Source organism: Balaenoptera borealis (assembly GCF_965194805.1).
Source record: "Balaenoptera borealis genome assembly, chromosome: 6".
In the NCBI taxonomy this organism is placed as follows: Eukaryota; Metazoa; Chordata; class Mammalia; order Artiodactyla; family Balaenopteridae; genus Balaenoptera; species Balaenoptera borealis.
The window spans coordinates 19,415,060-19,436,711 of NC_138863.1; the positions used below are offsets into that span (position 1 = coordinate 19,415,060).

Consider the following 21,652-nt stretch of genomic DNA (forward strand, 5'->3'; position numbering starts at 1 on the left):
TGGGTCAGGAAGGTAACTCACCCAGAAGGCCTGACTTGTAGCTTATGCTGTCTGCATCCTGGGCTTTCTCTGGATGTGTAGGAGAGATTCTGCCTCTCTCCTCAGATTTCTGCCTGCAGTGGCAAGCATCTTAAGTGGAAGGGCAGGGGGATGGCTGGGATGACTTGTGTCCTCTCAATGTCAAGGCTGTGATTTGCCTGCTGTCCGTGACCCCGTGCAGCCCATCACAAGCCTCTCCTGCACTCCCCCCTGACTCCAGGGCAGACTCTCTGGACTCTTGGCACTGCCCCAGGGGCCCCTGGGACACAGAAGAGAAAGAGGCAGCCACCCAGCCAGAGGGTCCCCCAGCTTTCTTCTAAAGGGTCTTTGTTGCTCAGTGCTGCTGTCCTTATTTACCCTTATGACCTGGTGTGAACCTTTTCAAGAATGCAAGAAACCAGACTCCTGGGTTCTCCATCCAACTTAAGCGAGTGGTCCTGCCTCGCCATGGTCAAGAAAATGAGAAGTCCCTTAGGGAGCATCCTTAGGGAACTTGTTGGTTTCCTCTGTTTTTCCAGCTACCGATCTGTTTTTTTTTCCTCTTCACTGTCGTCTCCGCCTTTCCCATTTTCTAAGGCATGGAACACCTGGAGAACGGGCCAAGCGTGTCTGTGGACTATAACACCTCCGACCCCCTCATCCGCTGGGATTCCTATGACAACTTCAATGGGCATCAAGATGATGGCATGGAGGGTAGGTGGGACCAGTGGCTTCCAGCCCCTCTGCGACTGCACAGCCCCTGCTCACATGGCCTCGGCTCACTTGGTTTGCTATGACACCATACTGGGCTCAAAGGGAGGGGAGGTGCAGAGGAGAGGTCCAAAGCACCTCTGAGAGCTCACAGTTCAGTGGGGGAAGGTAAAACAAAACATGAATGAGCTAAAGAATGAAGCAAAACAGCCATACAAGGGTGTATCCTTGGTGCCGAATGAGTCCCATAGGCAGCGAATGCTCTGAGGTTGTCAGGGGATGGATTCTTGAGAGCTGGAGTGGTCTGGGAGGGCTCCTTGGAGGAAGTGGCCTTGCGTGGAGCTTGAGATACCCTCCTGTGCTTAAAATACAGCATTTGTTAGATTTCTTTTAACCCCGTTGTTGGATTTCTCCAGGCTCGCTGCCTGAGTTCTCTGGGGTCAGAGCACTAGGAAGGTAGACACAGCATTTAGGACCCACAAGCTTTCATCAACAGCCAATGAAAATGTTTGTGAGCTGGAAACAACCTGGTAGCCTCCAAAATTTGAAAAGAAAGCAGCAGAACTGAAATTAATACATGTTTAATTTAGCAACAAAACCTAACATAATGTCAAATGGTTATCCACAACTCAGTTCAACTCTTGAGAGTTATATATGAGTTCTATTGATTTATGTGGTTCATTTGAGTATGTGTGATGGGATGCAGGGCGGGCCTCTGAGAATGAGCATGTCTGGAGCTCAGGAACTCTTGAGACGCCCTGTCTGGAGTTTGGCCACAGGCTTGTTACCCTGATTTGGTCCCAGGATCACGGAATGTGGAAGCTGGGAGGACCTCAGGACCGATGGCCCATCCCCCATCAGTTTTCAGCCAGGGTAACTGAGACCTGCCCCCACCCCCTGGCCCAGAAGGAAGCATCTCTTGATTTACCCCCATGACCAGGATATGTCCTTTCAAGGACACCAGCACCCAGCCTCTGTGCTTCTCCTCCCAGCTGAAGCTTGTCCTGGGGTGGGGACCCTGGGCCATGTGTCAGAGCTGGATTAGGTAGACCAGGGACCCTCACCCTGGTCTCCACCTCCAAGGTTTTGGATTTGTTGACTCCACACTGAAAGTCTTTTAGGCCTCTTCCTGCATAAAGATTCTCCCTCTGACCTTAGAGACACCAGAATGAGCGATGCAGTTCAGAGGGAGTGGGATGAGGGCGATGCTTAGGCTAGAATTTAGGGTTTGATGAGAGAAGTTCATGTGCAGTGTTGCCATGGTGAAAGTTTGCCCTCTCCCTACCTAGTTCCCGCACTTCTCCCCCACCCCTCCAGGGGCCTAGACACTCCACCAGGGTCCTCCCTACTGTGCTGAGGCTGCCCCCAAAAGCACTCCTCTTCCTGCTCCAACCACGTCCCTTTGTGCCCTGTAGCTGGGGAGAAGGCAGAGGATGAAATGAATCAGTCCTGAGGTACCGGTGGCTGCCAGCCTAATTGTTCATCGTTCTGAGGCATGTGTGCATTTTTAACAAGAACACTTGGCAATTGGAAGGAATTTTCAATGTCTCTCCATCTCTCCCTGGTGTGGATTCAATGCGATGATAAATGTAAAAACATTTAGTAAACTATAAAGTGCCAGGCAAACAAAAGGTAAAACAATTAAGGGGAAAGGAGGGGCTGCGGGAAGGATGGGGCTTGGGACACAGTCAGCCGTGAGGGAAGGAAGCAGGCGGACTGAGCAGGAGGCTGGTACCAGAGGCAGGGAAGGGGGAGGAAGGAAGGGGAGAGGGAGGCCCTGGGCTTCTCTCCCTCCCCCTTGCCCGCCCTCCTCTCTCCTCCGGTCTGCTCTCTGCTCTCGCAGGCAGGGGGATGGAACCAGTAGGATCTTTTGGCCAGTTAAAGGTCAGCTCGTCCTGTAGGGACAGAGGGGCTCCTGTCTGGAGGCTGAGACACTGGCCCTGCGCCCAAGGGTGGGAAGGGAAGGCAGGGGGAGCAGCTCACAGCCCTGCCGTCCTCTTCCCTGGCCTGGCTGGCCCGGGCCCGGAGCTGGGCGGCTGGAGTGGTCACCCGGGCAGACCCTGGCCGTCCCGCTGTGTACTCCCCACTGTCACTGAGCTGCATCCCCCACAGGGACAGGAGAGTCAGTGGGGTGGCCCCGGGGCAGGAGCAGCGATCTTATCCGCATCCTGCTTCTCCCGGCTGGAGCACTTCTAAAAGGCTCTGGATTCTGGGGCACAGAGGTAAATGCATTTTCTTGTGGCTAATTCTCTGGTTCAAGAGAGGGAAGCAGGAGGCCTCTGTCTGTCTCCCTAGTTGTGGGCAAGTCACTGTGCTCTGGTTTCCACATGTGCTAGCTGGGATAAGGGCCCCTAACCCCCAAGACTCTGGGGGGCCCAGGAGATAGCTCACGCTGGAGCCTGGGCGGTGGTTTGGCCATTTGCTGGAGCTGTCCTCGGGCTGGGGGATGGCCTTGTGGGGTGCGATGTGGTGCCAGAGGAGGCTCTGCCTGCCCTCTGGGGCGGCCCTGGACCAGGAGAGGCAGGATGACCCTGAGGTGCTGGAGCGCAGGGCTCGAGCACGTGTGCTTTAGAGCCCAACTGCCTGGTCCACACTGTGAAGTCTCCCGTCCGCAGCTGTGTGCCCTTGGTCAAATGATCATGCCTTCCTGTGGTCTTCATTTCCTTATCTGCAAACGGGATGGTGACGGTACCCACGTGATTGGGTTATTGTAGCAATTTTCGTGAGAGGCAGTTTGTACTGTGGTTAGGACTGTGGCCTCTGGAGCCCAACTATCCGGGTTCAGATCCTCTGCCAAGATGCCATCCTCTTGGGGCCCCCGTTGACTCTGTTGTAACATGGGGATTTGGTTGACAAATCATTTCGAGCACCTTTCGGGGAGCAGGTGCTGCAGAGGGGCTGCCTGCTGTTGTCCCTCATGAGTCTCTGTCACGTCGGTAGTGACCACGATCTCAGGGGTCTGCTGACAGGGCTTGGGGGGAGGCCCCTTGGCCTTGGGAGCCAGCTCGGGCTTTGCCACGCGCCGGTTACGATGCCAAGCACTTGATCGCCTCCGTCTCATCTAACACTTGCAGCCACGTTGTGAGGTGGGCACTGTTATTATGCCTGGATGGGGGGCACAGAGGGGTTAAGTGACCTGCCCAAGGTAGCCTTGCTAGTGAAGAGCGGATCTGGTGTGGAACCCCGGTGCTAACTGCTACAGTGTCCTCAGCTGGCCGTCGTCCCCAAGGTCTGTCCTGGGTGTCTGGTCCTGTGGCAGTACCTGGGTCCTGCTGAGTTTGGGTGAGGGTCTGCTCGCTCTGCCCCCCACTTCTCACCACTGGACAGTCCAGATCTCTCCTGCCCTGCCTCTCAGTATGGGCGGGGTCTTATAGGCGGTGAGGCACAGAGTGCAGTACCCTGTGGCAGGTCCCGAGCAGGGCTGCGGCGCCGGGAACAGCTGAGGCACATCCCTGATGTCCCCCTGTCCCCGCCCCCCCCCCATACACAGGAGGGGCTGCTCACGCAGGACTGCCTCTGGTGAGGGGCTGGCCTCTCAAAATACGGACAGGGTGTTGTGTTGGAGGTGAGGCGAGGCCATTTCTGGAAGCTGTCCGCCTCTGCTATTTCAGGCCCATCGGGGGCGGCTTTAGGAGGGGTGGGCCAGTCCCTCTGGAGTCCAGCGGGTGACTCAGAGTGGTGGTCGGGGGCACCGAGCCCAGGTCTTGGGGACAAAGGTCATCTCTGGCCTGGGCCCCACCTCGGCCCTCCCTGAAGTGAGAGGCGGTCGGCGCTGGGGTCAGAGCTCCGTTCCTCCGGGAAGCCCTCCAGGTGACCCCGGCTTTACCCTCCATGTCAGGAATTGCTCTGTGTTTAACCCCTTCCTCACTGCCTGCATCCCTACCCTCTGAACCCTCGGGCAGGTTTCCAGTTCAAGACATGCCGTCCCGTGGCACTCAGCATGCTCTTCCTTTCCTTCAGGGTGTCCCCTGTCAATCTCAGCAGCAAAATGAAGGAAGAAAACGTGTGGGGACTTCTGGTCTCTGCAGGCCGGGCCCCCCCCAGATCACAGAGCCCATCTCACACCCTCCCACTGTAGAGAGGAAACTGAGGCTCAAGAGGGGAAGGGACCTGTCAAAGAGGGGGACATCCCTACGAGTGGAACCCTCCTTTCATGACCTCAGCTCACCCTTTTGCAGCCCCATTACGTGATGACCACACCGCATGTGGGGAGGTCAGCGATCTAGCCCGGGGTCAGGAGATCAGAGTAAGGTTGGCGTGTGAATTCAGGTGTCGGCTCCAAATCCCTCCCACCCCCTGGAGCTCAGCTTATTCTCCTCCTCCCACCCCTGGCTCCTCACCTTAGATGACAGGATGCTCACTGCCCCACAGGGTAGCCCATTTCCCTGGAGGATGGGGCCAGGAAGTAGAGCCAGAAATAGGAGGAGAGTGTGCCTCTGCGTGGTGGACCTAGGCTGCGGTGACCGTGGCTGCTTGGGACCATTTTGGCTCCCCTGCACTTAAGCCAGAAGGAAGGGGAGATGATGAAAGGTGAAGAATCCAATGAAGAACCTTCTGAGCAGAGAAGTTTCCAGGCCTTGGGACAGGTGGCCGGGGAGCATAGGATGAGTGCCTGTCATTTCGGGGACTCCTTACTTTGGGAGCAGAACCCCGTGGTGAACCTGATGATGAACTAGACTGATGTCCTAGTCCGCTTGGGTGGCCACCGCAAAGTACCACAGACTGTTTGCCGTAAACAATAGCCGTTTATTTTCTCACAGCTCTGGAGGCCAGAAGTCTGAGATCAAGGTGTGGGCAGGGTTGGTTTCTCCTGAGGCCTCTCTCCTTGGCTTGTCGACGGCCGTCTCCTCTTTGTGTCTTCACATGGTCTTCCCTCTGTGTGTATCTGCGTCCTCACCTCCTCTTCCCTTAAGGACATCAGTCATATTGGATTAGGGCCGACCCTTATGACCTAATTTTAACTTAATCACCTCTTTAAAGGCCCTATCTCCAAGTACAGTCACATTCTGAGGTACTGGGGGTTAGGACTTCAACATATGAATTTTGGGAGTGGGGACACAATTCAGCCCATAACACCCAGGAAGGAGTTTTCTGGGTTGCCTGTAGTTGGATGCCTGGAGTCTTGGTCCTGATTGAGGAGTAAGGGAAGGTCCAGGGTGGGTGGAGGGGAGAACAGTCTGGCCCCCCACCAGCCTCCTCCTCTCTGCCTTTCTCCAGTTTGGTCTGGAGCCTGCCAGCTCAGCACTCTGGCTGGCACCACGTTTCACAGCCTCCAGAAGCCCCATTAGCTCTTTGGCCTGAGTAATGAAGCCCCATGCCCAGATCCCAGCTCCCTGTGGGTGGGAGCAGGGCTGTGTTTTTGCCTATGCTGCACGGAGCTGTCTCCAAATTCCTCCAGAGTGTTCCAGGGCAAGCCTTCCCGGAAGCAAGTGCGAGACCAAGGGAGTGTGGGCTGCCTTCCAATTCTGAGAAGCCCACAGGTTGACCAGGCCTGAATTATCTCATTGCCCACCCACTCCCTCCCACCTTTCCCCAACCTCCTTGGACACTGAGTTGATTAGAGTTTCTCAAGACTTAAAAGAGGACGGGGGAATAGGGGCTGAGGCTGGGTAAAGCAGCAGATTGCTCAGAGCCAAAAGGAGTAATGAAGGGAGAAATGACAAGTCTGCTGGCCTGGCTGAAGATGGCAAGGGGACTGATAACCACCCCCTGCAGGATGCCCGGCAGCCCTTCTTTTGTTTCTGTGGGCAGCCCCATCAGAGCCAGGGGCTGGTGACAAGGGGGCTTGGGTTTGTGCCCAAGCCTCTCACCCTCAGGCTCTGTGAGGAGAGGAATCCCCTTCCTTGGGGGAGAGATTCCAGCTCTGTAGGACACCCACCTCCTCTTCATGTCCTTTTGTCTGAGCTGGAGAAGAGCCTCCCTGATGGTAGCCAGGAGTCCCTAGCCTGTGGTGACTTCTCATGAGCTGGGCTTGTCCAAGGATTCTCTGATATTTTTTTCTCTTTTGAGAGAAAGGAAAGAGGAAGGGAGAGAGGCACACAAACAGGCAGAGAGTGAGGAGAGAGAAACAGGTGAGAGACATGGAGAGACAGACTCAGACAGACACTGGCCTGGGAGGCAGGAGATTTGGGTTTGGGTGTCCTTGGTAACTCCTTTTCTTTAGATCTTTTTTATTTCCTGTAAAATGAGGAAGTTGGAGTAGCAATTCTTTCCATTTCTTTGAGCTCGTTACTCCTTTTTGTGACTTGTGAGGAGCTAAGATGGACTTAGCTTCCCTCTCTTGAGCTTGTAGTGGGAAGCAGCATTGCTCAGTGGCTGTATCAGTCAGGAGAGGCTTGGTTATGCTGCATAACAAACAGCCCCAAATTCTCAGTGGCTTAACCAACAAAAGTGTATTGCTTGCCCATGCTGCCTGTCCAGTGTGGATTGGCAGGGGTCTTTGTTCATCTTACCTCCTCCAGGCTGATGGTGGCTTCATGGCATAGGTGCATCCACCACTGCTGCTGAAGTAGGTAGAGGACATTGTGACCTGCACACTGCTTCTGTCTGGACATGACACACTTTCCTTCTGCTCACATTTCATTGGCCAAAACATGTCACACATCCATGCTTAACTTCAAAGGGGGCAGGGAATTTGTGTGTGGAAGAAAGTAGAAATATCATTGAACAGACTGATGTCTACTTCAGGGATTAAGACTGTGGAATTGAGAATCAGAAGATCTGGTTCCAAGCTCTGTTGTTTATAATTGTGTTCCTTGGTCAGGTCACTTTGCCTCTCTGATGCCTTATCTGTAAAATCGGTACAATAACAGTACTTTCCTTCTAGGATTGTTGTTAAGACTCAATGAGGTAACGTATGTGCAATGTGAAAAGTAAGTGCCTGGTGTGTACTATGCTGGCAATAATTTGTGTCTATTATTATTATTATTGAAGTGCTGGAGGAAAGAAGATAGAGGTGTGATTTTGAATATATACAAGCCCTCTCTTCTTAAGAAAAAACCCATATTCCCCTGGTCCCTCTACTCTCTGGGAACTGTCTGTAGCTGGTTCTGTTCTGGGAGCCCCACTCTTCGAAGTCAGGAGACTTGCCTCTGACACCAACTTGCTGTGTGACTTAGGAAGAGTTACTTTCACTCTCTGGCTCTCAGTTTTCCTTATCAGTGAATTGAGGGGGGTTGATTTGCAAGGAAACTTCCAGCTCTACAACCCTAATGATGACAGTGATGATGACAAAGGTAATGACTAGATGATAGCCAGCCTTGTGTTCTTACCCTGTATATGTTCTCTTGGTTACTCCTCCCCAAATGCCTATAGGTGGCTACTGTTTTGTAACCATTAGGCTGACCAAGCAGAACTTGTAGGATGTGGTTTTAAAGCTTCCCCTGCGCTCGAATGACATTAGAGTGAGTCCCGTGCCTTTTCTAGTCACGCTTAGGTAATATTATACAAGAGCCTCTGGGCAGTAATAAAGATGCCCAGAGTGAACTTGGTGAACTTGGTGCTTCACCCAGAATTAGTTCTTCCCCCTTGTCTGCCCCTACCTTGCGCCAGCTGTGGATGGGAGGGGGTGGGGGTCGTTTCTGTAGGTTTTCTGTCTGTTTCCCTGACTGATGGGAAGAGAGGAAGGAGAGAAGGGATGGGAACATTTTTACTTGCCTGCACCCCTGTGAGGTGGAGACACAGGCACGGATGATATGACATCTGAGCTCTTTGACAGTGGAAGATTCCGGGTGACTGTTTCCTCCTGCAGCACTTCCGTGGATGTTTTGGAGCCCCCCCTTGAACTCCCCAAGAGTCTCTTCTCACCGTTTCCTTCGGGTGGGTGACTGCAGATCTGTCAGAGGCTCACCCCTTCCTCGGCCCAAGCATCCCTCGCTCCCTCCACCTCCTCCTGTGGAGGGTGGTTCAGCCCTCCAGGTGGCCCTCTAGGACAGGATCTGAGGCAGCCCTGGGCTGGATCTCTCCCCTCGGTCCGCAGGAGCCCTAAGGCGCCCTTGGGCTCAGCAAAGCTTGGAACTGAGGTGACCAGTGCAGCCACTGTCTCTGTTCCCTGGCTGGCCTCTCACCGTGTGGACTTCCAGGCCTGAGCTAGGCCCGTGTCTCACGTTTTCCAGCCCCAGCGGACTTGAGTTGAGCTGAGCAGACTCACCGAGGTGAGGGGAAAGCCCCTCCCTGGCAGGTTGCACTTGCAGCAAAACAACACTCTTCTCTCCAGGATTCCTCTTAGAATCACTCACTTCCTGATCCTTTCACTGCCTTGACATGGATGTGTGTGGGGGGCAGTTTAGAGCCACAAAAAAGTTTTCAGCCATCACTGTCTTAAAAAATTTTTTTTAATAGCTAATATTATATATTCCCAATATAATATAATGAAATGGTATTACATTGATATAATTTAATATCATAACTTCACCTATTTAAAGAGTAGAATTCAGTAGGTTTTAGTATACTTAGGGTGGTACAACCCTCACCATAATCTAATTTTAGAACAGTATCACCCCCCTCGAAGAAACTTCATGCCCATTAGCAGTCACTCCCCACATCTTTACCCACCCCCATCCCTAATCTGTTTTCTATCTCTATAGATTTGTCTGTTCTGCATCTTTCATGTGAATAGAATTATACAGTATGTGGCCTTTTGTGGCCTTCTTTCACTCAGCATGATGTTTTCAAGGTTCATCCAGTTTGCAGTGTGTATTAGTTCATTTTGATTTGCTTTGTAATATTCCATTGTATGGCCATACCACATTTTGTGTATACACACATCAGTGGATGAATATTTGCACTGTTTCCACTTTTTGGCTATTATGAAGAATGCTGCTATGGGCATTCATGTATAAGTTTTTGCATGGACTTATGTTTTCATTTCTCTTGGGTAGGTACCTATGAGTGGAACTGCTGGGTCATATAGTAACTCAATGCTTAATCATTTGAGGAGCTGTCAGACTGTTTTCCAAAGTGGCTGCACCATGTTACATTCCTACCAGCCAGTGTATGAGGATTACAATACCTCCACATCCTCACCAACACTTGTAATTTTCTATCTTTGGGATTCTGGTGGGTATAAAGTGGTATTTTATTGTGGTTTTGATTTGCATTTCCCTAGTAATTAATGATGTTGAACATCTTTGTTAATTGGCCATCTTCTTTAAAGGAACACCTATTCACAACCTTTGCACATATTTAAAGTTGGATTTTTGTCTTTTTGTTATTAAGTTGTAAGAGTTTTTTATATATTCTGGAAATATGTCCCTTATTAGATATATGATTTGCAAATATTTTCTCCTATTCAGTGGGTTGACTTTTCACTTTCTTGATGTCAGTCATCCCTTTTTACAAGCCCTGCCTTACTTTTGGAACATGGCATTCATTTTCCTGGGGCCTCTGTCACAACTGAGACCCAAATACTTCCACATACACCTGGTTATGAGTGTTCTCATTTTATAGGAGAGGAAACTGAGGCAATCACAGAGAGCTTAGGGACCTTGTTCAGATAATACCTTTAGTAAATGGTGAAGGCAGGATTTGGACGGGAATGGGTGGGGGTCTGGAGCCGGTCAGGGATACTGCTTCCTATCATTCTGTGACCTTGATCTGAAAGATGATACATCTATAGCCTGAAGTGCTTTAGGCTGCTTTGTCTGATCTCTTTCCAGCCCTGGAACTGGTGCCTCGACTGGTCTGGAACACCTGCCCCCGTTACACAGAGAGGGAGGCCCGGTTCCAGGTCCCTGGATGTCAGGGCAGCACCAAAGCTCACGAGTTCTGCCTCCGGGCTGCCTCAGCCACCTGCACGGCCTTGTTTCCCTTCGTCTCCCAGGGCGAGGCAGGGTGGGGAAGGGTAGCAGAAGGCGGCCCCTTTGGAGGCAGTTAGTGGGGACAACAGCCCTTGTGCCCACCCTGGAAGAACACCTGAGCACCATGGTGAATGTTTACCCTTGACATACTTTCACAGAGTGTGACATTCTTGCCTTCTGAACTTTTGGGTAAGATGTGGAGGAACCAGTAAAAAAAGGGGAGGGCAAGATTGCAGGTGGTCCCAAATTATTCAGGAAAAACGTCCAAGGATCCTGAGTGATACATCTGCCCCTTGAGCAGAGGGCTTTAGGGGGTGATTTTCTAAGCACAGGTGCTAACAGCCTGACTTTTTTTTTTTTTTTTTTTTTTGGCCATGCTGCATGGCTTGTGGGATCTCAGTTCCCTGACCAGGGGTTGAACCCAGGCCACAGCAGTGAAAGCGCCAAATCCTAACCACTAGACCACTGGGGAACTCCCCCTAAGAGGCTGATTTTTGTTGGGAAATCCTACTGGCTGCTGGAGGGGGCAGCCCTTCTGCTCTGGTCAGGGTCAGGGCTGGGGGTAAGGGCAGGGAGGGAGAAATTCAAAGCTGTTACTGAAAGCTTCAGCTTCTGTCCCTGTTCTGTCATATCCCATAGTTCAAAGAGCTTGAGCTTAGACTGCAGCAGGAGGGGTTTGAATTAGCCACCTGGAAAAACTTCCCGACTGTGAAATGGTAGATCAACTGTGGCAGGGAGGTTGGGCCCTTGTCATCTTGGCCCGCTTGGGCAGAGGTGTCGAGAAACAAGGGCAATGGGTCTCAGTGTGGGGTGGTCTACGTAGAGATAGTGGCAGAGGCAGGGTTGGGATGACTTCTTGAGGAGGATCTGGGTTTCTGCTTTCCCAAGAGGGAGTCCTCTCCTGGCCTGCTGGAACAATCAGAGTGCTGAGAATTTAAATGTAGGGTCGGTCTGACCTCGTGGATAAAGAAGACGACTCCACTGACCCAGCATCTGCCGGCCGCCTGCTTAGTGCTGCTCCTGGTGGGGTGGGGTGGAGCTTGTGCTGATGCCCTTGGACCCTTAGCTGGCCCTGCTCTGTGAGGCAGCTGGCAGGCTTGAAGAGCAGTGTCTGCCCATGGAACATTCAGTAAACCAATACCCTCCTGACTGAATGTGCCTTTGGTCCTCTGTAATCTCTGCCATCAGGTGGAGGTTGGAAGGCCGGAGCCACACTCGGAGCAGACGCAGAGCTCTTGGCCAGGGGCCTGAGCGGCACGTCTGCCCTCTTGCTGTGCTCAAATATCAAGCTCCAGGCCGGGGAAGAGGAGAACGTGCAGTCTTTCCCCCTCAACCACCCTCCCTGCTTCCGCTCCTGCCAGACACGCAGACAGGTGCAGGTTAGCTGGACTCGGCGAGACCCCAAGATACGAACTCTAACCACGTCCAAGAAAAGAAATACAAGCTTCCACTGATCAAATATTTTGGGGGACCCAACTAAAGCTGCTTTTCACCCATCATTCCCTTGCTCCCTCCCCTCCTTCTTCCTTCCCTCCCTTCCTTTTCTCTCTCCTTTCTTTCCCAAATGCTTATACATCACCTACTAGATGGTGGGCCCTAGGCTAGCCCTGGTGCTGTAGAAAGTCCTGCAGACAAGGACGGGGAGGGAGTGCGTGCAGATCAGACAAGTGCACCATCCACCGCGACCCACAGCCAAATGGAGAAGGATCTTGGCCAAGAGCCAGGCTTCTCAGGAGAGAAGAAGCTTCTGGGATGGTGGTGATCAGAGGTGGATGACTTTTGCAGAAGGACTGCATGTGTCCTAGGCCTGGGAGGGTAGATGACAGTGAAAGCAGAATTGTTTTTCAGATCTAGAAGTGGCATAACAACATTACTTGAAGTCTAGAAAGTAGAGGGAAAGAAAGCAATCAAATCGCTCTGGCCTCCTTCTCACCACTGCCCCCCGTCCCATGGTGGGCTGGGTAGGATGTCAGTGGAATGCAGGAGTTGGTGAAGGTGGGAATGTTGGAGAAGGTGGAGGGAGGGTGAGGGGAGCCCCAAGGGAACCATATTTATGGGGTCCAGGAGGGGAGGACAAACCAGGAGATTAAGAGGAAAGACAGCACACAAAATCCTGCAGTGGATGGGTCCCTGGAGCCCAGATCTGTTGCCCGGTGGACGTGGCTGAGTGATGGGTACTAAGAACAGAGCTGGTGAGAGTTGTCTTTCTGGATTATTCTGGATTATTCCTTGTTGGACCTATTCAGGCCCTGGGTGCTCCTCCCTGCCTTTGGAGGCTGTGCCTGGCCCTCTTTCTCCTTGTCCAGGCCAGTTGGCCTGGAGCTGGCTCGTAGGTGCTAGCTGAGGCTGGTTTGCTTCTTGGCAAAGTTTAACTCCTTCACTAATGGTGCTGGCCTTCGGGCCCATCTCTCCACCAGCCTTTGAGAGGCAGCGCCCTCCCTGGAGCTTGTCTGTGTCTTGCCCACTCCTCCTGCCTACTACCTGGTGCGCTTCTCTTCAGGCGACAGAGCCCGTCCCTCTTGGTCCACTCTCCCAGGCCCTGCTTTCTGTCCAATGGACAGTTGTGAGACCATTTATGGGAAAAGGTTTCAGTGGGTCTGGGATCTGGAGGATGATCCGTCCTCTCTTCTTTCATGGTTCCCCTCCCTCTACTTCCCCAGCTGCTCATGGGTGATTCATCCCCGTACATCTCTTTCTTCTCTATGCTCCTCCCCTTGCCAAGAGACCTTCTGAAATCCTGACAAAGTTGCTGAGCTCACATACCTTCAGTAATAGGCAGCCTCCATTGAGGTTAAGAAGGACAGTGTCTTAGAGTGGCCTGAGAAGAGACAAAACCCACATCCTCGGGAGGCAGTAGAGGCACCATAGTGGTTGAAAGCCTGGGCTCTGGACTCAGGCTGCCTGGGGTCAAGCCCCAGCTCTGCCTCCTGCCCCCTGTTGACCCTGGGCAAATCATTTAGCCTTTCTGGGTTTTAGTGTTCTCCCTGGTAAAATGAGGACAAAGATATACCTCTCCTATAGGCTGAGAATTAAGTGAGATAACGGATGGGTACGTAGCTCTGTGCCTATTCCATAGTAAGTCATCAGTTGATGTTAGTTGTTACTGATACCACCACCTGACCTTGGGTGGTGCTTTACACAGTGCTTCCCTGAGTGCCAGTTAGTTCACCTTTCGACCATCCCAGTTGTTGAACTGGACTTTGAACCCTGGCCTCTGGCTGCAGGTCTGTATTCTTCCTACTGAACCTTTCCCCTGGCATCATCCAAATGCCAGGCTCCATTCCTATGTGAACCGCTCCCTCTGCTCAGGGGTTGGGCCATTTGCAGAGGTCCCTCAGACAGTTGGGGGCAGAGCAGGCCTAGCTCCCAGGGTCTTTCCAGGGTCCTAACCTCCACGGCACTGTTCATCAGTGATGGCCAGACTGTGGGCCATGGTGATTGCTGGAGCAGTCATAAAACTGCTTCTTTCTCCTCTATTTGAGAAAACATATCAGGTTGCAAGAGAGTGAAAATGATGTGATTATAGGTGTAACCTTGAATCCACTGTATTGAAGAAGAAGAAAAAAAGAAAAAGCCAAATCATTTGTGTTCTTTGGTATGTGGACTGTCTGCATTAACATTCATTTATTCAGTCAACAAATATTTATTGAGTATCTACTGTGTGTCACTATTTAGTTGCTGAGGATACAGTAGTGAACAAAACAAAGATCCTTGCCCTTGTCATGACTGTATTCTAGTGGGAGAAGACAGACAATAAAAAATTTTTTTAAAAGACATTATAAGTACGTTTGACCCGCGAATAACACAGATCTGAACTGTGCAGGCCCACTTATACACAGTTTTTTTTCAATAAATACCTGTATTTTTGTTTATGGATCTTTGTGGGGAAAAGTTTGTGTTCAATTAGAGATCACAATATGTGGAATCAAAAGAACTAGGGTTTGAGTCCTGATTCTATCCAAACTATTTCAGCTTCCTGCCCTTGGGTGAGTCATTTATCAATTCTTTTGTTTTGGGGGCAGAGAAGGCAGTATGTGGATTTTTCAGTGTGAGGATGTAGGTGGTGAGTGGGTAGGGGCGGGGGGATCAGTGCTCCTAACCCTGGCATTGCTCAAGGGTCAGCTGTAAGTGAGAGAGCATCTTAGAAGGTGATAAATACTCTGGGAAAAAATAGCACAGAGTAAGGGTGATTGGGAGTTGTTGGTGATGGGCGTCGAGCGGTGAGTTGAAATTTTTTAAAAAGCTGGTCAGCCTAAGCCTCACTGAGGTGGGGGCATATGAACAAAGAATTGAAGGAAGTGAGGGAGTCAGCCAAGCAAATCTCTGAGGAAGAGCATTCCAGGCAGGGGGGATAGCAAGTGCAAAGGTCCTGAGGCAGGAGCCCACCTAAGATGTTTGAGAAGCAGCAAAGGGGCCCATGTAACTTCAATGAAGGTTGTAATAGGACATGAGGTTAGAGGTAATGGGGACCGGATCATTTAGGGTCTGGTAACCACCGTAAGGATCTGGCTTGTACCTGAGCAGTTTCATCTAATGACAAAGCATGGAGATCTTTTCATAATAACAAATAATAACAAAGAGCCTTCTCACTTTTTTCAAATAATAATTTTCAAGTAATTTTTCAAATAATTTTCAAATAATTTTTTTCAAATAATAATTTTCAAACAAATAATAACAGAGCCTTCTCCTTTTTTTCAGCTGCATGATATTCCACTGTACATAGGTTCTGTGTTTTATTTAACTAGTATTTTATTTAACTGTATTTAAGTAACATGGACATTTAGGTTGTTTCTAATCTTTTGCTGTTTGCAAAAATGCTGCAATGAGTAACGTTTTTATTTGTGCGTAACACCATTTCATTTGTGCAAGTCTGTCTGTAGGACAAGTTTCTAGAAGTGGAATTGCTGGATGGAAGAATATATGCATATATAATTTTGATAGCATCATATTGGCCTCCATAAGCGTTGTATTAATTGACACTCCCAACCAGCAAATTGATTAGGCACTAGGAGGAAAATCTATCTCTCCCTTCTGTATACACCCTCCACATGTGAGATTCTATTAGGTGCCCATTATTTCCTTTACTCCTCCTGTGAGCTGAGTACTCTTATTCCTATTTCACAGATGAGGAAACAGGCACAGAGAGGTTAAGTAACCTCCCAGTGTTTACACAGCCAGGAAGATGTAGAGCTGGGATTCTGATGCCCACCATTCCTCACCATGGCTTCACGAGGGCAGGAGTTTGAGGCACCCTGCCTCCTGTCCCTCTGCTCCCTCTGCCCCACGCACGTGGGCATGTGGACCTAGCACTGCTGTGCCTGCATTTCGGAGACCCTTGCAGGCCAGTGGAAGGGTGGGAAGAGGCCAACCCGAGGGACCTGGAATCACACTGGGTGAGCTGGCCAGCCCTGGCCTCCCCTTCTGTCCCTCCCATCGTCAGCCCCAGTGGTGAGACCTGGGAGGCTGCGATCTACCTAATTCTGCTCCAGGTGGGGAGCTCGCCGCCGCGTCTGCTGGGTCAGCTTGCTCCAGGGATTGGGTTTCAGCATTTCACTGATGAAAATAAATCAGCCTCTTTATTGCCCTGCATGGCCCTCGGAACCTCTGCAGCCTGGCGTGTATTTCCAGACTTTCTGTAAGTCACTGTTTCTGTTCTAGCCCCCAGGGGCTCTGTGTCTGCTGCAGAAATAGCCTTAGACGAGTTTGGAGCCTGGAGCCACCCAGGCAAGACCAAGCAGGAGAGGAGCATCAGGGCCACAGAGACAATGCCAGGTTGAGCATCTTCTCTGTGTTGGATCTTTGAGCATCTAGAGTTGGCCAGGTGTTCAGAGACCATCTATCTGGTTGTACTCTCCCATTGCACAGAAGAGTAAACTGAGGCCCATCCACAATCACTCCTTAGTACTCTGGCCCTTTGACTGCCCCCCTCCCCCCCCCAGTCTACTGCTGTTGCTACCAGACAACACTTTCTCTAGGTCTGTGTATTGTGCAGTGGCCAGTTAGGGATTGGAGAGCAGAGTTGGAGAGAGTAAGTTTTAGCTGCAGCAGGCGTGGTGGGTGTCTGACTTCCAGGAAAGCTGTCTTGCTTTTGAGGGACATGAGAAAGGGGAGCTGGTGGCAGGACTGGATTTTCTTGAGGTTGAGGAGAATCCTCCACCCCACACACCTGTCCAGATAGGGTGAGCGACCATGGTGCATGAACATGAAAGAACAGGCAGCGTCTAGAGGGTTCTGACAAAGCCCCAGCAGTTTCTGCGTGCACAGGGGCCTTGGGAGCCTTGCCAAACTCCCCTTTCTCCTGCCCTTCTTTTTTTTCTGCTCAAGCATTATTTGCACCTGCAAGACTCTCCTGCAGGGACATGGGGCATCCTGCCTCAGATGGCAGGCCAGCTGGACTGCCCTCCCACCCTCCAGGGCCAGGGCCTGGTCCAGCCCCAGCCGGCTTATCCAGGCTGCTGGTGGGGCCCCCTGGTTCTGGGAAGCAGTGCAGAGCTGTCAGTGGGTGGGAGCCAGGAGCTGCTGGCGGCCTTTCTCAGCCTTTCTCATCGCGGACCATGTCTTTACATCCTTGCAGCTAGTCAATGCCCCGGTCGGTGCTCACTGGAGACTTTCGCCTGGTGTTGCTTCGATTGCTTAAAAAACTGTTAGCAGCAAAGTGTTCTTCAATGTTTGTTCTCCTTCTCCAGGGGCAGTGAGATCAGATTTTGATATGAAAGCTCAAAGCTTCTCAGATCTTTCCTGCTTCCTTTCTGCCTCTCCGTCCCGCTTTTTCTGCACACTGCTTGACAGCCTTCAAGGGCCAGGCAGGCACTCTTCACAAGGTTCGAAAGAGGCCTGGGGTGGTTCCCTGTCTCCTGTCTCCTGTCCAGGCCTGTGCCCCATGGTGCTGTAGCTTCTGTGGATCAAGAGGGTCCCTCCCAGCTTGTCCCCCTGCAGCAGGGCCTTCCTGCTTCTGGCCCACACCTGCTCATGTGTGTGAGCTTGCACACGAGTGCCGGGAGACCCCCACCGAGATGCCTACCTGAGCCTCGTTATACTCATGCACACAGAGGGACCCGTTTGGGAAAGGAAGCAGAGACCACCCAGATTCCCCACCCGTCCCCATCCCCACACCCACTCAAAACAGAACCACAGAGAGCCCTCTGCAAACACCCATCACTCGTGCACAGAACCCCGCAGACCCCTCGCCCCTGCATACCCCACAGAGTGAAGGGAGCTGTCGTTATGAAGCACGGCCAGTCTGGTAACCAGTACTTAGGTGAGGTACTTAGTGGGCCTGTTAAGCCTTAAGTGCAGAGATGGGTTCATTGCGTGAGTGGTGAACCAGCTCTGAGGCAGTTCCCTACGAGTTTCCAGAAATGCTTTGAACCCTGGCAGCATCATTAGGATACAGGCGTAAAAATTCCCAGGGACCACTTTGATGGGGACAGCACTCATTTGGATGGTGGGGTTTGGGCGGGTTGTTCTAAATCAACATTGTGATTTGACTGTTACCCTCCACTCCCTTCGTCCCATTGGGTCCTCCAAGCTCTCATCCTTTGCCTGTCCCTCTCCTTCTTCCTTCCTCCTTCCTCTCCGGGAAGCAGAAAGAACTTGAGCATCAGTGAGACTGGCAATGTGATCTTGGTCAAGCCACAGCCTCTAAGCCTCGGTCTCTTTTTCAGGGATCTACCTTGAAGCGCAGTTGTGGAAGCAAACGAGAGAACATCCATTAATGTGCAAGCACGTAGTTAAAACGCACCCTCCCCGTTCCGTTGTGCTGTCTCATTCTTCCTGGCTCCCCAAGCCCACGGCCCCTCTCCTCACTCTCCCTCCATCCTTCCCAAGTGAGGACTGCTACTGAAGTGGTGTACAGGCCCCGGGGGGCAATCCGAGTGGGGAGAGGCAGGAGGGAGGTGAGTGGATCTACCCTGACCCTTGCCCAGCTCAGCCATCTGCCTGGGAGTTGGCGATTCCCTTCCTGGGTGATCCTCTGGTGCTGAGGCTCCTGCCCAGCTCTCAGGGAACACGCTCCTGAGCCTGGCCCTGTCCACTGCCTTCCTGAGGTACCATGTGGAGACCCTGGAAGGCTGGGGCCATGCGAGGGATGCCCTGAGCTCTGGGTCAGCCTGCCTTCCCTCTGTGCTGGGCTGGGAGGTGGGGAGGAGGTCCTGTGGGGGTCTGTGACTTGTTTCTGTGTCACATCCTGCGCCACACCCAGCCCAGGCAGTGGCGTTTCCCCAGGGTCCTCTCCTCTCCCCCCAGACCTTTCACACCTTGAGCCTTGGGACGCCAGGCCTTTCTCCTCCTCCTTGTGTTCTGCTTAGAACCAGAAGTTTGAGAGTTCAAAGCTCATCTTGCTCTTCTCTCTCATTTTACCACTTTGGAAACTGAGGCCCAGGAAAATGACTTGGCCAAGGTCTCAAGGTGAGTTAGTGGCCCAGCTGGGACTGGGACCCAGGACTCCTGAGTCAGTCCCGAGCTCTGTCTCTCACACCCCAAACTCCTTCCGCCCTCGGTTTGTCTCGGGATGTCTTGGCTATGGTACCATTGACATTGGACTTGGGACTGTCCTATGTGTTAGAGGATGTTTAGAAGCATCTCTACCCACTGGATGCCAAGAGCATTTCTTCTAGATGTGACAACCCCAAATATTTCCAGCCATTGCCACATGTTCCCTGGGGAGTACATCACCTCGGGGGAGGACCACCGGTCTAGTTGTCTCCTCAGTCTCTTGTCTCTGGGACCTCACCTGTCACTCTCGTAGGGTGTGAAGTAGCCCTTCAGTGAAGACACTCTTTTCTGCTTCCTGCTTCTGTTCTCGGGCTGGGTTTCTTGGAAACCAAAACACTCAGCCATTTTGTTCCTTACGAGAAAGAGCAAAAAACCAGGTCTGGAAAGATGCCATCCCTCCCTCCTCTTGGTCCTTGGTGTTGAAGCCATCTCTGGAGGTGGGAGAGGGGGTGGCATTTTCAGGCATGCTGTTGGCAGTAACTGATGCCGAGACAGACCCAGTGTTTGTTGATTGAACAACATCACATCCTCAGAGTCTGGGCCGTTTTGTGAGACTCTTCTCTTTGCTGGACACTCGATGCCGTGATATTTGAGCAGAGAAAGGACAGGCCAAATGATATGTCCTGAAGCTTAAGCACTGGGTGTGTTTCATCTGGGCCCAGTGAGCTAGGGTCACCGAGGTGCTGTTCAGGGTGGGCCAGGTAGGGAAGGAGGATTGGGAAGCAGATGTCGAGGTGATAGTGGTTGTATATACGTGGCTGCCTCATTTAGAGCACCTCTGTGTGCTTTTTACTGTGCTGAGTGCTTTACACGCATTGTATCAGTCTTTGCAGTACTCTCTGAGATACCCATTTTATAGATAAAGAAACTGAAACTCAGAAAAATTAAGTAATTGGCCCAGGGTTGCACTAAGCTAGTAAGTAGTAGTGTCTGCATTTAAACCAGTGTCGGCTTGACCCCTAAGCCCATGTTCTTAGCCACTGTATTCCTGGCAGATGCCGAAGTGCAACGAGTCAAAAGGGCTGGGTATAACTTTAGGTTGCATTATTAAAGGCATGGTTTCCAGAAACTGGAAGGTGATAGGCCTGTGGTGCTCCTCATAGGTCACAGAGCCCCCATGGGTCGTCCCTTGCTTCAGAGTGGTAAAAACCACTGGTAACAAGTGCTCAGGTGGTGAGGAGAAGCAAAGAGAGGTACGGTGGGCTCAGGGACTTTGGGGGCGGGAGTGGGGGAGGTTTGTCTGTCAAAGGAGAGACTCAGGAGGACATGCACATTCCATTCAGTGACTGAAGCACTCATGTGGCCGAGATCTGGCTTGTCTGAGCCACCCAATCAGGCACCACAAGGTGAGTGGAAAAGTCAGGGAGCTAAAATGTATCTGTTAGAGCCATCTAATGATGAAATGGGCCTTTGGGGTAGAGAGCAAGATCCCTATAATTGAAAACGGTTAAGTACAGCTAGGACCATTTTTTGCCAAACCTGGCTGCCTAGTGTTCTCCACTGGAGAGTGTTTTACAATTCAGATTCCCAGGTCCCACCCCTGGCAATTCGGCCTCTGGAGGTCTGGGATAGGGCCAGGGGGTCAGGGTTTTTATAAAACTCCCCAGAACCTTCTGGTGTAGCCAGTCCCTGGATGGTAGCAGGGAACCATGGGATCGAGTTGCTACTTACAGAGACTCTTGTATGGTGGTGTTTCCAAAGCATGGTACATTGGCCAGACTGGTAATTATATATGAAATGATTTGAAGTCTATTTATTTTAAAGCATATTAGAAGAGAAAGTGTATAGCTTTCACACCACATCTGGGATATCATGGATATTGATGTTTTGAACTACCTGGAAGTTAAATTTATTTTAAAAATTTTACAAAATCTTATCAAAATAATACTGTTGAGGGGATTCAGATGTGCAGATAAACATGAAGGTCGTATGCAAATAAAATCTAGGTTAACACTGTTGCAAGGGTAGAGACTATTGGGTGGACTGGTTGACCATACCCTTTCAAGAGCCTGGGGTTTGTCAGTTAGTTCCAGAAGGCTCTACGGAGGTAAGAGGATAATTACAGTAGTTTGTCCAAACTGTGGCCTTACAACCGTCCTGCGCCGGGAAAATTGGAAGTCCTTCTGCCCCCAGTTTGGAACCTGAGGCGTGGAACCCCTCTTCTCCCTTCCCCATTCTTTTTTTTTTAAATATTTATTTATTTATTTATTTTTGGCTGTGTTGGGTCTTCGTTTCTGTGCGAGGGCTTTCTCCAGTGCGGCAAGCGGGGGCCACTCTTCATCGCGGTGCGCGGGCCTCTCACTATCACTGCCTCTCTTGTTGCGGAGCACAGGCTCCAGACGCGCAGGCTCAGTAGTTGTGGCTCACGGGCCTAGTTGCTCCACGACATGTGAGATCTTCCCAGACCAGGGCTCGAACCCATGTCCCCTGCATTGGCAGGCAGATTCTCAACCACTGCGCCACCAGGGAAGCCCCCTTCCCCATTCTTGATGGTTTCTGTGAAGTCTTTGACGCTGAGCTGGGGTGTTCCCCATCTCATCAGTGAAAATGCCGTTAAGATAGGGTAAGGGCCAGAGTACGGGGCACCATTTTTGTTCTTCCTCTTATTTTTCTTCTTTACTCTCAGAAAGAAG

The 21,652-nt window shown here is 51.4% G+C and overlaps 1 protein-coding gene and 1 long non-coding RNA gene across 12 annotated transcripts in view; one reads left to right on the forward strand and one right to left on the reverse strand.

Annotated features, from left to right (window-relative positions):
• Positions 1 to 21,652, forward strand: part of TNS1 (tensin 1) — a 229,994-nt gene that overhangs the window by 149,320 nt on the left and 59,022 nt on the right. For all 11 annotated transcript variants that reach the window (XM_082397656.1, XM_082397654.1, XM_082397655.1 and 8 more), the window contains one exon: positions 616 to 732. In XM_082397656.1, coding sequence (XP_082253782.1) covers positions 616 to 732 — 117 coding nt within the window. The remainder of the gene's footprint in view (positions 1 to 615; positions 733 to 21,652) is intronic.
• Positions 1 to 21,652, reverse strand: part of LOC309631385 — a 657,985-nt gene that overhangs the window by 96,199 nt on the left and 540,134 nt on the right. The gene's annotated exons all lie outside the window — the stretch shown is intronic.